The sequence below is a fragment of the Arvicanthis niloticus genome, chromosome 7, assembly GCF_011762505.2.
Source record: "Arvicanthis niloticus isolate mArvNil1 chromosome 7, mArvNil1.pat.X, whole genome shotgun sequence".
Lineage (NCBI taxonomy): Eukaryota > Metazoa > Chordata > Mammalia > Rodentia > Muridae > Arvicanthis > Arvicanthis niloticus.
Window position 1 is genome coordinate 38,937,321 of NC_047664.1, and position 15,828 is coordinate 38,953,148.

Below are 15,828 nucleotides of genomic sequence, written 5' to 3' on the forward strand. Positions count from 1 at the left end.
GCATTGTTTGGGAATGTCTAGGATATATGCCCTTGTTATACAAAGTTGCATGTTACAGGGGTGTTGTGTGTTACTCGGGTGGGCTTTGGAAGTTTACAGTCTTGATTTTGTGTCCAATTATGTTTCTGTCTCTCTCTCTGTCTCTCTCCCTCTCTTTCTCTCTCTCCTTCATACTATGATAAAGGATGTACATTCTTGGAGTTCTATTCTGACACCATGCCTGCCATTTCTGCCATGCCTCCACACCATGATGCACTCATTCCTCTGGAACTCTTGAGCCCAAACCAACTGTCTTCTGTAAGCCGACTCAGTCATGGTGTTTTATCTCAGAAACAGAAAAGTAGCTAATGCACCAGACATGAGGCTAGAAGTGGCTTCCTCTTCCCCTCTACCCATGCTATCTCCCAAGACCAGGCATAGCAACCTCTGCTTTAGACCCATCCTCAGCTTGCCAGGTTCTCCTAGGCAGAGCTGTAGGCAGTTTGGTCCCTGAGTACCTGTGGACTCCTGCATGCCACTGCAATCTGCAGTAGAAGTTTTGAAAATTGCTGAGGGTCCCTTCCCAGGGCTATGAGAGTAGCCAGAGACCAATGAGAACCCTGCTGCCATGGGGCTGAAGAAATGGCTCAGCAGTTAAGAGCACTGACTCCTCTTCCAGAGGTCCTGAGTTCAATTCCCAGCAACCACATGGTGGCTCACAACCATCTGTAATGGGATCTGATGCCCTCTTCTGGTGTGTCTGAAGACAACTACAGTGTACTCATACATATAAAATGAATAAATCTTTTAAAAAGAGAGAGAGAAAGAACCCTGCTGCCAGCTGCCAAGTGTGGTGAGGTCATAAGCTGGCAGCTGGCAACTCCAAAATTCCAAGGATGGATACCAGCACAACTAGCTTGGACCAGTGCTCAAGTTTTTTATTTCACTTGCCACTTCTGTATCTACCTCTTGATGGATTCTCCTTGAAGCACACAGCTCAAGCCCAGCTGCTGTCTGACCTTCATGAGCTTCAGTTTCCATGACAGGAGATCCTGCTCCCTTGAAGGGTTGCCATGGGGATTAGCAGGGGCATGTACAAATAAGGAACAAATGATGGTAATATCAGGGAAACTAAGGCTCAGGAAGGAAGACCTGAAGCAGGTCCTGAGGGTAGCACAAAAGAGTTGATTCCATACCTAGATCTCTGAGCATGCTCCCTGTCTCTGCTCCCCAAGATTTCCCAGATACAACCCCCAACCATAGATGAGGCTTCTAAAGCCTTCTTTTTGGCATTTTTTTTCAAGACAGGGTTTCTCTGTGTAGCCCTGGCTATCCTGGAGCTTGCTCTGTATACCAGGCTGGCCTCAAATTCACAGAGAACCTCCTACCTCTGCCTCCTGAGTGCTGGGATTAAAGGCACACACTACCACCACTGCCTGGTTTCTAAAGCCTTCTTGAAGTGTCTTAATTCTGGCTCTGCTCTTGGTGTTAGGACAGCTTCACAGAAGAGTAGAGTGGCCAGATATCCTAAGTTAATCATGGAAGACCCAAAATTCATTCATCATGGATGAATGGGACAGTTGATCATCTTCATTGAAATGCACCTATGGCCCCAGGCCTTACAACAGAGCAGTTAATGGAGCAGTGTCTCTTATCCAACTCACAAAGGTAGGCCAAGGACACACACACACACACACACACACACACACACACACACACACACACTGTTTTGACATTCATCCCTTTCTCCCCCTGACATGATAGAAGAGAATGACGTCATATTTCAGGTCTGGAAAATAAATGCCTGTAAAGACAGAGGTAACACTACAGTATATTCCATGTGGGCTCCTGCAGGCCCGGCTTCCTGGTCAGTAGCAGCAGAAAGCCTTCTTCAAAAGCTCATAAGGCCACGTGGGACAACTGTTAGCCAGTGACACAGACACGGGATGAAGATGAGTGAGGGAAGAGTAATCTTTCTGCATTCTGCCCAGGTTGGCAGAATGATGGGGTCCAACCGTGGGAAGTAAGAGTCACCAACCTAGCTAGACTCTCTTTTCTTATACTGCCTAGGCTTGTGCCACTCAGAGGGAACCTCACTTTAAAACATCAACCAAAAAAAGGTGTGATAGTCATTGCTGTCTCTCACAGTCTCCCTTCCCTACCCACTGTCACCCAAGCACCACCTTCAAGGAACCGAGTACTTAAAAAGACTCAATCAAGTACTCAGGCCCCAACAGCAGACAAAGGCTCTGTCACCATGACAATCCTGGCCAGCCTCTTGCATTCTCCCTAGAATAGCCAAAGACGCAGCCCCCAGGCTGCTGGCTAGTACAGATGTAAGATTAACATCACCAGTGTGGAGTGGCCAGAGGCACCTGCTGTGCCCCTTCCCCTAGCACAGGCCAGATGTCCCGGCAACAGCTGGGAGCCAGGCACCATTTCAAGATGGAGGATAGGCTTACAGCGGCAGAGAGTAGCCAACCCCTCCTGAGTGTTGACAGGGGGACAAGTTCTGCTATTCAACTGTCCCTTAGGCACGGATGCCCCAATCTTCCAGAAGGAAAGCCACATCAGCACCAACACCATCACTTACCCAACAAAGAGTCAAGGACGCAGTGTTCATAGAAGACGCCAGAGCGTGTGCAATCCTTAAATAGATTTATGGAAATGGTTTCGAATTACAGCATTTAGAAAATAAAAATAATCTCAATACATAATATTCCCTCTGTTATATACTCTCCCCCCCACCCCCGCACAGAAGCCATTTTTGTGCATGTGTATTCCACTGCTGAACAGCGATTGGATTTCATCCTATAAAAGAAGCCGTAGGTGTGTCATCTCTCTAAAAATAAAACTGTAATCATCATTGCAACGTGAAGCCTGAGATTGAAGCCTGAGGAGGTGTCTGTGCATCTCAGCCTGTCCAGGCCGTACTGAGGTCTGAGGAAGTGGGTTAGAGTCCCAGCAGGTGCAGAGGAAGAAGGGAATGTTAGCCAAGATGCTTGATGGGCCCAGTCCCAAACACCTGAGAGCTTGGTCTATGGTATCAGTGAGTAGTCAGCCCCTGCTCCACCAGCAAGTGGCAATGGTGTAGATGCCAAGAGCATGCCTACTTCCCCTGGAGACCACTGTGTCTGCTTCCTACATTCCTCTTCAAAAAGAAATGAGATACGTGCTGTTGAGGAGGGTCTGAGGCAGGAGTGAGCCCTAGGGAATGAGGTGTGTGATAAACAGCAGGGAGTCCTGCTATGATGTTGAGGCCTAGTGCCCCCTGGCTTCTGCTTCCAGATTCTTGGCTACAGAAGAGAACACACAGAATTGGCTCTCTCCTGCCTTAGTATGCACAGCTGAAGCAAAGTGTGGCCAAGAGAAGAGAGTTCAACCCTCCCCGACCAGGTAACTTGTCCTGGAAGCAGCAACTGTGCATCCCTGGGTTCCTCCTCTGAATAAAGCTGACCTCTCATTGGCCCATGCCAGGACTCTGCAGTGGAGAAGCCAGGGAGAGTAGGCAGAGACTCTGAACATTCTGGAGCCTGGGCAGGCCTGCAGCAGCTGTGGCATGATGAGATGCGATGAGGCCTCCCTGCAGCACAGCCTGCACGGGCACACAGCAGGTACAGCACCTCCCTCCTAGAGACCCTGGATAGGACTCTAGGCAGCCTGCTCAGCTGGGACATGCCAAGCACAGCATCACATGCCTGTCTTGTCACTGTAGAAGGGTGTGACGTGGAACATGTAGCAGTGTGTGCACACACGGACAGGCTTCACCTGTCCGTAGCGCGGAAGTGGTGCCGAATGTGATGAGCAGCGGGAACAGAAGATCTGGAAGCCAAGGAGGGAGAGAGGGAAGTGAGCAGACAAGGCCTTTGTCAGCCCTCCCACCCAAAACAGGCGGGAAAATCATTGGCAGGAGTCTGCCTGGCCCAGACCTTGCAGTCTATGGAACTGGGGTTTTTCAGGAAACTCTGGGTACGGCTTGCTCAGTATTTCAGGCTTTTTGAAAGTAACTAGGCCCTTCACCATAGCTACTGCAGACTCCTCAAACCCCTGCCCCTCCCTGTTCTCCACTTGGAGAGGCCAGGATTGTACCTAGGTACTACCTAGGAATAGCCTAAAACATGGAGTCAGAGTAGAGCTCAGAACCTAGGCCCAGGCTCTAACTCAAGGACCACAAAAACACGATTGAGTTCCCAGGACATCAGCTCTGACTTCTACACCCTGATGCTGTACCTGGGGACAGTCCCCATACAACTCCAAAGATGCAGAAGACCAGCAGGGCCCCACCTACCTTACCACAGCTGCGACAGTGGTGCTTCCTGCGGATGACAGTGAAGGGAGCTTTACAGGAGGTGCAGAAGCCACAGGCCTCATCTGGCACCCACTCAGGAGGATCTGTCACAACAAGAGCAGCAGAATAGCAGACATGTAGAACAGTCTGAGCTGGGGGGGGGCATGGCTGGGGGATAGACACCTCCCATCCTACTCCTCTGGTCTCACTCTAGGCTTGTCAGTCACAGTCAGTGACTAGTGGCAATGTCGGTAGACAGAGTCACACCCCAGCTGCAGACTTGAGACCAGGTCATCTGGACTCAGGATGTACAGCAGTATCATGTCCTAAGACTTTGCCATCTCTAGTCACTCTGTCTAGCCATCTGGTGAGACACTAATCCAGACCTCCATGATCCAGGCACCCATTCAACACTTCACTAGCACACTAGCATCTCCCATAGATGCACTGCAGTATTCCCAAACAGGCCAGGAGTCCTCTCCTTTGACATCCAAGGGGCCAGCTTCCAGCTCACTCTGGGCAGTCTCCATGTGATCTGTCTGAAGCTCCCTCCTCACAAGGAAGGCTTCTGCATCCCTCAAAGCCCCCTTAATGTCCCAGAGTGTCCTGAGGCTGCTATATGAGACTCTTTCAGTGCAGATAAAGTGCTAGGGCATTGGACACTGGCCAGATCAGTCCTTTGTAGCCACAGTCAGTCCTTGTTCCTTCCTAGAGCTTGAACCTACTAGGCTGCACTGCTAACCAGCAAGCCCAAGGTTTCACAGCAGTAAAGAGCGGTATACACCTAGTGCTAAGGAGGAGGTAGAGTGGGAGGCCATCGCCCATGGGAAGCTGTACCTCCAGATGGCCTGGATGTGCAGATGAATACGTATGGAGTAGCTCCTTCTGCTCAGCAGACAGCATGCCAGGTTTACACCAGAACTTTGCACATACCTTCAAAGTCCCCATCTCGGGTCTTGGCTGCCAGTTCTGAGGATGACACAGTCTCCTGGCATAATGCACAGTCCTCCAAGGCCGCGGTCCGCAGGGTCTGAGTTACTGAAAGAAAAAGGGGAACCGCTGGGGTTTGGTAGGCAATGCAGTAGATGCATTTGGTTCAGCAAATGCTGGGGTGTGTGGTTGCCTTGGTGTGGTTTTCTACACATGGTGGCTGGCATGAGCCCCAGAGACTGTCCTGTAAGTCTACTTACCCTTCTTGAGTTTCTCTTTGTCATCTGTTTCTGGCTTGGTGGCCATGACCTCAAACAGTGTTTTGAGAATACTTCTCAGGTCGCTCGCATAGTTCGTCTGCAGCTGGTCAGCTACACCTGATAGAAAAGTGGCAGGAAGACAGGAGACTGGGGTGAACTAACCACATTGAGAGACTACACTGCCACATGCTGTATAAGATAAACCCGGTGCTCATGGATCAGCAAGTGCCAACCCCTGGGGAGAGGATTCCCTTGACATAAGTATAAACTTGGGAATCAAGAGATAGGAAAGGATAAAAGCTTCCTATCTAAGCCCACCATTGTTGCTCCCTGATATATAACTTATCCAGGGCTCACTCACAGCCATAACTAAACTGTGGTAGTTGCCAAGAGATACTCACAAAGGACCCCATAACTCTGTGCCTATGTGGCAGTACCAGTTGGCAAACAAGGAAATCCAGATTTGTCCACATTCCCTCGGTATCCCATACTACACTACCCTGAGTAACTTTGACTGCAGGGTCACAGAACAGACTGCATAGCCATGGATCCCAGTGGAAACCCCACTCCAAGGTGGTGTCCAGGGTCTGGCTGTTTTGCTCACTCCAGCCTACCATTCCTAGCCTCCCCTAGAGGGAACCCCCTCCTCTCTGTAGGACAGATCTAGCTCTACCCTTGACTTGCTCTTCAGACCACACTGCACTCCACTTTAACCAGAAAAAGCTGGGATAGCCCCACTGTTCTTTCTCTCCCAAGGCACACCCTGCTTGTCCTCAAGTTCACGTTCTAGGTCTAGATCACGCACCTGAAATGCAGACAAACAGGCGATGGATCAGGTCATGGCTGCCATGGAACCTGGACCGGATCTTCTCTCTAGTGGCCATGGGGGTGACAGGCATGACTACAGTGGCAACCTCCAACCTGGTGTTGTCTAAGGAACAGGAACCAGCCGTGGAGCTGATACAGAGAGGAGAGGCAGGGTAGGTGAGTAGGAGTCACCATTAGGGACCTGTCTCACTTAGGGTTTCCATTGCTGTTATAAAAAAAAATTATGACTAAAAGCAACTCAGGGAAGAAAAGGTTTATTTCAGATTACAACTCTCAAGTCTCTCCATCACAGAGGGAAGTCAGGACAAGAACTCGCAGGAACCTAGAGCCAAGAACTGAATCAGAGGCCATGGAGGAACACTGCTTGCTTTCTGTAGCCTGCTCAGCCTCCTTTCTTCTACACTCCAGGACTACTAACCAGGGCTGGCAACTCACAGTATTCTTGGCCCTTCAACACCAATTACTAATTAATAAAATGTCCCACATACTTGCCTACAGGCCACATTTACAGATGTGTTTTCTCAATTAAGATTTCCTCTTCCCAAATGTCTAGGTTTGTGTCATGTTGACAAAAACCAAGTAGCAGAGGGCCTCTGAGGCCTGGGGGCAGTGGGTCAGGGAAAATCTGTCCACAAGTTCCCCTCCAAGGAGTTGAGTTGCCTGGATATGCTGTTTCTCATCATGTAAATGCATCCACTTTTAAAAACCAATGGACTTGACAGACCCTGATCCGGTCCTGCCTTGCTCTAGCCTTCCTGCATTCACCCTTCCAGAGGGGCTGATGTGGCATTTACAGTAGCTTAAACTACTCCACCTTGCATCCTCATTTAACATAGTCCCCCAACTTCTATAAAGATGTTTCACTTCTCATACCATCTGTGGGAACAGAACACAGACCCTGAAATGTGTGCACACCTGACCCCGAGTCTGTGAGGGGAACATTATTGAAAAGATCTTTTCCGATGTAATCAAGTGAAGGGTCTGGTACTGAGACTATTCCAGTCAGAAGAATAAATGAAGCATTCATTGTGGCACACTTCCATAATCCCAGCTTAGGGGAGGAGGCAGGAGAAAGGAGAGTTTGAGGCTAGTCTATGCTACATAGTAAGACCCAGTCTCAATAAAAAAAAAAATAAACAAACAAATAAATAGAAATTCAACTCCATGAAGAGAAGGAAGAGGCAGCCAGCAGCAGATGGCAACCTTAGGCCTGCAGATGGTGGCGGCAGCAAGAGGCTTAAAGAGGAGAGAGGTGGTAAAATGGGCCAGGGCACAGTGGGTGCCCGACCATCTACCTAGCAAACACACTGCTGAATGTTTGACGCTTGAGATGAAAATAGCAGGCACGTTGACCTGTCCAGACGTTAGACATGATGGTCTTGCTGCCCACACTCAGGCCCTGGACCTGGTCAGTCCCGCCATCCTGGACATCTTAGTCCCCAAGAGTAAAGCTCCAGAGAGCTTAAATGACCACAGCATGTTCTGGCTCTGCCTTCTTCATGAGTCAAGAGGTCAGGCAATGCTCTGGATAGTTTTGTCAACTTGACACAAGCTAAAGTCATCTGAAAGAAGGAAACCTCACTTAAGGCAATCACTTCCTTATGGCTGTGCTGTAGGCCAGCTTGTAGGGCATTTTCTTAACTAGTGATAAATGCGGGAAGGCCTGGCCCTTTGTAGGTGGTGCTATCCCTGGGCTGGGTTCTATAAGAAAGCAGGCTGAACAGGCCAGGAAGCAGCACTATGGCCTCTGCATTAGCTCCTGTCTCCAGGTTCCTGCTTGCTTGAGTTCCTGCTCTCACACCTTTAGATGGTGAACTGTTATATGGAAATAAACCTACCCCCACTCCAAGCTGCTGTAATGGTGTTTCATTACATCAATAAAACAGGTAGGGTAGGACATCTTTCTAATAACAAGCTCTAAAAATATCTACCAAGGTCACACCCACTTTGCAGACCAGCTGTGAATGGCAGCAGGTGGTCAGCATGCTATGACCATCAGGCACCTTACAGTCCTGCTTGGCTCTAGCAGAGAGTTATATATGCTGTCCTAGGATGAATGGTATCCATTCATATGTATGATGAAGTCCTGGCCTGAGACAACATCCTAGAGGGTATTATGAACTCAGATGAGGTCATACTAGAGCTAGGCCCTGATCCAACAGGACTGGTGTCTCCATAAACAGTAAATCAACACAGACATGCATGAAGTAACAATGGCATGTGGTGATGAAGGCACGGGTTGGGTGTGATGTTTCCACAAGCCAAAAAATTCCAGGGATGCCTGGCCACCACCAGGAGCAGGAGGGTCGCCTGGGACAGGGTCTCCCTCACAGCCCCTGATAGAACCAGCTCTGAGACTCCCTGCTCTTGACTTCCTGTTGTTGAGAGTGTAAGATGGCAGTTTCCCTTACAGCATCTACTGCTCATTGTTAGAGAAGCTCCAAGACACTTCTTCATGGAGGAGTGTCCTAGGCTTCAGGAGTGACCCATGACTTAGATAAGCCCAATATCCAGACTGTCCCAGGCACAGGCTGCAGCCAAACACTACACAGCTCCTACCAAGATCCCCACAGGTCCAGGACAGAGACTCTGCATACAAAAGTCAGGTCTCTATTCAAATCACTCATCTCCCATCCTTTCAGCCTCCCTCTCCTTGCTCACTCCTCTCAGCCTTGCTCTGTGCTATCAGAGAAGCCAGGCATGGCGTGGCCATAGGACTTTTCAGTGTCCCTGAGCCACTATGCTCTTCCCCTGGATCCCTTTAGGAGCTTCTCAACTAAAAACTTGGGTCCTCAGGCTTAGTAGTGAGTGCCTTTACCTGTTAAAAGAGTGTCAAGTTCCAGTGTCCTATGGGAAAAGCCATCCCTGACCAGGTCACAAATAGACCCCACTACACAAATCTCTTCTTGCTCCAACCCTGTCTGGTTTCTGCTTGTGGGTCCATGTATTAACACAATGAGAATGTAAAACCTGTAACAGCCTTTCTTCTTGCTCTCCACCAAAAGATTACCACCACAATAGACTCCATGTCTGAGGAACAGACAAAAGAGTCCATACTCAAGCAGGCTCTCCTCTCTGTGGGGATAATCACTTTGCAGTAACTGGACACTATATGGATTAGGAAAGCAGAGTAGCCTGTGAGGCTTGCAACAGCCCCCTGCCTCTGGCCAGGCACTCTTCCTGATGTCATCATCATGGCATCATGAAGACATATCCAATGGCTGTTCTTCTGGGAAGGAGTGGGAGAGCAGAATGGTCAGAAGCCCAAGATCCAGATGTCATGGTGAATGCCATATGCCCCCAGAGTGTGACACATCCACATCATGCCCCAGAAGGTTTGGCTGTGAGCTTTGTGGAGAGAAGGTACTTTATAGATTCATCAGTGTCAGGATCTCAAGGCAAGGCCAGCCTGGATGATCAATAAGTGTCTCTATGAGGGAGAGAAAAGGAGATTTTATGAAGGACAGAAAAGGAGATTTTTCCACAAGTCAAAGAAATGCCGGGAGTCATAGGAACTTGAGGCAAGAAGGCTCAGAACCTTCAGCTGGAGTGCACTATGACCTCAGACCTCTAGCCTCTAAAACTTGAGAGTAGAAGTCTAGCTTTAGGTCTCCTCTCACACTAATGTGGATGTGGAATCTCTGATTCCCTCCTGAGACCATCTCATACCTGTTGGACAGCCCCAGTGAGTTACTGGTCCAGAGATGAGATTCCCTACACCCACAGAATGGCAGCCAAATGTCCTGATGGCTAGATAAAGATCCAGTCTGTGAGATAGCAATGCAGCTGCCTCAGGCCACTAATACACAGAGCAGTTTGCAGGGAGGGGATATCCATGCAGTGAGGAGCTGTCCACACAAACATAGCACGCTTAAAGTGTTTGATGCCATCAAAGGAAACAGTCATACCTAACATAGAATTATAGTTTAAGTTGTTTAGGGGAGTCGGAGCTTGTAATCAATGTTTATACATCTAGGAATGTGCTCTGCAAAGAGTGTTTACTGCTGCATTCATTCCACAAATTGAACAGCAAAGAGGTGGTCTCCATTCATGCTTCTGTGTGCAGGCTTTGAATGAACAGCACCTGGAAACCAACTGCAGGGAATGAAGGAAGACAGCTGAGGTCTCTTTAAGAGAAACAGCACACACACACACACACACACACACACACACACACACACACACACACACCCCTGGGATGTGGAAAGGGTTTCTGGTGGCATGGTAACTTTCACTACAGATGCTAGCTGCCCCCACCCCATTACCTCTGCCAAGCCTCTCAGGGTGACTTGGAAGAAAAGTGGATCGTCACCCCCAGCATTCCAGGCTAGGGACTCCAACCCTGAGAGGGTGGCTGAGGCTGAGGGGACACACTCCCCAACCTTCTAAAGTTCCCATGCCACCTACTCCTCTCCTCCTTGCCACTCAGAGGCTCTCTGTGAGGCAGGGAAAGGGTCAGATTTCTAGTCCACATTCTACAATTATCAAAGGATAGCTGAGAGGTAGAAGATTCACTATGGGAGGGACAGCAAATAGACCTGAATGCAAACAAGGCAGGCTCCTTGTCTGCCAAGTGCAAAATGAACTAGGCTCCAGTACCTCTAGGCAGCAATGAGGTCTCTGGCCTTTGAGATGGGCGGGACATTCATCTAGATAGGAACATTCTTTACATTTTCAGTTACTACTGACCAAGACCACACATTCGGGTTCTGCTGAGGGCAAGTACAGAGTGTCCTGCCTCAGGCATGCCTGTCTGAAGAAACAAGTCAATTAGCCTGTGACTTGCACTCACACCTGTGCTGTCAGTGTGTGTGTGTGTGTGTGTGTGTGTGTGTGTGTGTGTGTGTGCAGGCACAGATACAATACATTCAGGCACACATGCCAAACACACAGCCACTCTTGTCATGCATGCCACTTTCCCTGAGCTTCTACTGCTTCTAAACGCTTCCTAAAAACTGTGTGGCAGCAAGCAGGTGAGCTTGACTGAAGACTTCCCTGGTCACTCTGCAATTTAAACAGGGGAAGCCCCTCCTGCAGCTTGGTGTCGGAGGATGGGCACATTTGACTGCATATGGTCTATTTGAGCCTTTCCCTTGCTCACTTACTTGTGGATTTGTGCCCCCTGAGATAGAAAGAAGCAAGAAGACTGCCCTGGAAATGATCTTGCTTCACACCTGCTATATTCTTGTCTTAAGAGCCAGGACCAGCCTACAACTCTTCTTCAGAACAGCACAGGACATGGGGCATGTACCATAAGACTCGGTACTTCAGACCTGGACTCTGCCAAGCCATGTTCTCCAGGAGCCTCCTCCCAACATTGGCACCTTCCCTACCTACACTGATACCCAGATGTGGATCTGAGGCTCCCTGAGGAAACCATCACATGTAGGTCCTGTAAAATTAGGACTGGACCACTACCAGCATGCACTGGGGCTACACTGGGCAGAAGACAACAGGGCAGAAACTGGGGAAAGGATGGAGGAAGTGAGAACATTAACAAGGAAACTTCAAGTCCCAACAGTGCAAGGGCTAGTGACACCTGAAGGCCCACTGCCTTCCAGCCCATGGTGCTGCATTTTCACTTGGCCTTGAGCCAGTGCATTTCCCTAAATGAGGATTCTAAGTCCTATCCAGATACACAGGAGATGCTACATGCTACATGGGACCTGCTGAGAGATACTGTGGATGGTTCCAGCAGGTGGCCCAGCAGCTGAAATCAGAGAAGGCACTGCAGCCATCCACCACCAGGGGGAAGCATAGAAATGCCTGCTAGAAGGCAGCCACAAATCCCCCACAAAACCACACTGGCAAAGTGCAGCACTGGCCCAACAAAGGCAGTAACTGGAACTGTGCTAAGGCCTGGTGTAAGGTGTGTCTGAGCTACATCACAGAACTGTAAGCTTATTGACATGGTGGGTTTTGTTTTTTGTTGTTTGGTGGGTTTTTTTGGTTTTCTGTTTGTTTTTTAAAGACAGAGTTTCTCTGTGTAGCCCTGGCTGCCATGGAACTCACTATATAGACTAGGCTAGCCTTGAACTCAAGAGATTACCTGACTCTGCCTCCAAAGTGCTGGGATTAAAGGTGTGAGCTACCACCATCTGGATGATACACACACACACACACACACACTTAAATTTATAGAGTCTTACTGTGTAGGCCTGGCTAGCCTAGAATTCACCATGTAGTCCAGGCTAGCTTCAAACTCAGCCTCCCTTTTTATTCCCAGAGTGGTGGGACTAAAGGTGTGAACCATGCACCACACTTGACACAACTACAGTTCTTAGGTATGAATGTTGTAGATGATAATGTCATGTTGCAATGTCAAGAGACTGAACATTGGAAAGAATCAAGAGAGATGTCTTAGCACAGGGCAAAGGCTGTGGCTGAAGAAAGCAAACAGTGACCAGAGGCAGATCACAAGGGACGGAGAAGCAAGTCATCTGGTGTGTCTAGAGAGTACATGCAGGGATGAGGTAAGGCAACTGAATAGCCATGGCCAGCTGGCCTCTACCTTAGGAACCAGCTGATTTCTTCTGTGTACCTACTGGAGGATGCAGCTGCAGAAGGAGCAGGGTGTGATCATGAGACATGAGAGCTACCAAGTGATGAGGCTAGAGAGAAGCTGGAGTCAGGACTGAGGGCAGGCAGAAAGAACTGTTACAGGAAACTCTGTGGTTGTGACCATCCCTTTGGCCAGGCCTATATACACCAGCAGGAGACCCATTATCTAGAAGGGCAGCATGTCTCACAGGAGACACACACACACACCACAGGCTCTGCCTCTCAGGTTAGCAGGATGTGTAGTGGGTGCCTGTGTTGGTAAAGATGGGCACACCTTGGCGCATGTATGTTGTAGTTGTGTATGTTGTGTATATGTATGTTGTATATGTGTAGATCAGTGCTTCTCTGGAAAGATTTTGACATCTGTGATGCTGATTATAGACTCTGGGGTAGAGTCTAAAGAGAAAAAATGAAACTTCACAAGACTAACCTAAAGCATACATTGAAAATACAGAGTAAACAGTCTATGTCCTGTGACACAGCGCCATTTCTATTAGAGTTGTAGGTTTGGTTGTTTTTTTAATTTTGTGTGTATGGGTGTTTTGCCTGCATCTGTGTCTATGTTTTATATATTTGTTTGGGGCACCATAGATGATATAAGAGGGCACTGAAGCCACAGGATCTGAAGTTACAGAGTTGTGAGCTGTCATGCGGGCGCTGGGAACTACATCAAGCTCCTCTGGAAGAGCAGCCAGTGCTCTTAACCACAGAGCCATCTCTCCAGCCCCCAGCATTGTGTTTAACAGGAACGTTGTAGAGAAATGCTCACAGCATCATTTTTGACTATGAAAAATAATCAAAACTATTCGTAAAATGTGGGAAATTTTTATTTACTTCTTTTAGTCTTTTTAATGTTTCTAAAGTTTTTACAATGATAAGGAACCACACTTAGAGAAAAAAAAAAAGGGATTAGTGCAGTTTCTACAGCAAACCTCCCTGCATGTCCAGGGTGGGAGACAGGCTTGAGTGGGTTTTATCCTCTGACAAGCAGACAATGGAGTTGACACCAAAGAATGTTGAGTCAAGAAGTTAAGGCTAGGTGAGAGAAAAACCAGCTTTTTAAAAATGTCAACTTTCCCCTCAAAATTTCATCTCTGACCACTGAACAGGTAGGAAAGAAGCCAGAAGAAAGGAAAGGACTAAAGAGCCCAGGTTCTAGAACATTCACTCAGCAGGGTCAGGGCACCCATGCTGACAACTGACAGTGTCTCACCACCCTTGATGCTGGGGCTGGTGCAATCAGCCGAGGCCAGAAGTCCACTCACACAGGGCTTCTCCAGTATGGCCTACACTCTCAGCCTTAGGCCCCTCTGCTTCTGGCATGTGTTAGTCTTTTGGCATGAATGACCCTCCGTCCTTATGGAGTCACCTTCTACCCGACTAGCAACACACACTCCAGGGATATGCAGGACTCCAGCCTCAAATGCAAGTCTCTTGCCACAGCTCCCTGCTCTTCTTCCATTTTCACAGAGGTGGGACTCACATATGGGACAGAAGCCTGTGAGCACAGGGCCCACCTGTTGTTCATCATACTTTCCATGCCACATAGCACAGAAGGCGCAGAGGCGCCTGTCAAATGATGGGGGAAGCCCGTGATCAAATCGGAACAGCAGAGGAATGGACCCTGCTGCTTGCAGAGAGTGGAGGCAACTGTCCCTTTCGGGGACACTGGGGTGAGGCAGATATTAGCATCTCTCTCCCAGATGCAAAACTAGAGTTTAATCATAACTCACTTGTGATGGATAATCTTGATAGTCAAGTTGACTGCACACAGAAGGCAACAGAAACCCAAGGTGCTGGGCACTCCCGTGAGGAATTTCCTTAATCTGATTATTTAAGCAGGAAGACCCACAATAAATGCAAACAGCACCTGGTTGTAGCTCACAGAAAGGGACACAAAAGAAGGGAACTTTTGCTTTTGCCTGCTTGTCCTCACTCTCACTGGCAGGTTCATCTACCCTGCTGCTGAGGTTCTCCTTCACTGGTATTAGAAACAATTTCTTCAGGATTCCAGTGTAGTCCAAAGATCAGCTACTTCCCCGGAATCCTTCTGGACCACAGCACCAGATTGCAACTGCTGAGACATCAGGCCTACAGACTGGACAACTACCAGGTTCTCAGCCTTACCAGCATGAGACTTTGGAGTACCCAAACTAGATTCTATATAGATAGATCCCAATCAAATATGGGGACTTACTGTATATATAATTAAAATAACATAACACATATTATAATATTTATATTTATACTATAATATACATATTTATATTTTATATTTACATATTCATAATGTATATATGTGATATATACATACACACACACACACACACACACACGTCTTGTTCCTTCAGAGAATCCTGACTAATACACCATGTGCATGAGACCACATGTGTCATGAGAAAGCTTTGTCACATTGCTGTCACACTAACCAGACCTCCTGATGTCTCATTCCACATTTCAGCAAATGTTCTGCCTTGTGTGTGACTGGCCTCTTGCTTCTGTTTGAAAACACGCTGCTGTATCACCTCCTTGCAGGGCCTGATAGACCTGCCACATCCATCTGGTTCCTGGGAGGGTTCCGGCACCTGGCTTGGCCCCTGAGGGATGTGCCCATGACACAGAACACTTGTCCAGTACTCCTAGGATGGTTCTGTCAGTGCTGGGACAGGAGTGACAGGTAGCTGTAGGCAGACCTCTTCCAAGCTCCCTGAAGCACAGTGTTGGGCTGAGATGCCTCTGTCCGAGGTCCTGGCCCCCTGCCAAGTGCTTCCTCTTCACACCTTGCATCTTCTAACTAGGTTTCCAGGAGGGTGGGAGGTCTTCTGAGCCACCAGGTAGGTTTTCTCATCTTTTCATAGCTGAGTGTTGAGTGTGTACTAAGCTGGACTGGGTTTAAATGGGAGGCATGTTGTGAAGGACCCTTCCCAGAGCAGGAGAAGTTTCCAGGTGGTAGATGTCTTCTGCTGTTACCTGGACCAGTAA

The 15,828-nt window shown here is 48.5% G+C and overlaps 1 protein-coding gene across 8 annotated transcripts in view; it reads right to left on the reverse strand.

Annotated features, from left to right (window-relative positions):
* Positions 1 to 2,624: 2,624 nt before the first annotated feature.
* The window catches only part of Zfyve28 (zinc finger FYVE-type containing 28), a 128,950-nt gene continuing 115,746 nt past the window's right edge, over positions 2,625 to 15,828 (reverse strand). For 4 of the 8 annotated variants that reach the window (XR_013111799.1, XR_013111797.1, XR_013111795.1 and 1 more), the window contains 2 exons: positions 10,194 to 15,816; positions 6,332 to 6,414 (listed from right to left, as the gene is read on the reverse strand). Coding sequence is in view for 3 of the 8 variants with exons in the window: in XM_076938312.1 (XP_076794427.1) it covers positions 3,670 to 3,801; positions 4,268 to 4,371; positions 5,201 to 5,305; positions 5,458 to 5,574; positions 6,263 to 6,414 (610 nt within the window). In the remaining 5 variants the exon portion in view is untranslated. Of the gene's footprint in view, positions 3,802 to 4,267; positions 4,372 to 5,200; positions 5,306 to 5,457; positions 5,575 to 6,262; positions 6,415 to 10,193; positions 15,817 to 15,828 lie in introns of those variants that run through there. The other 4 variants (XM_076938312.1, XM_076938311.1, XM_034509504.2 and 1 more) reach the window with 2 other exon arrangements.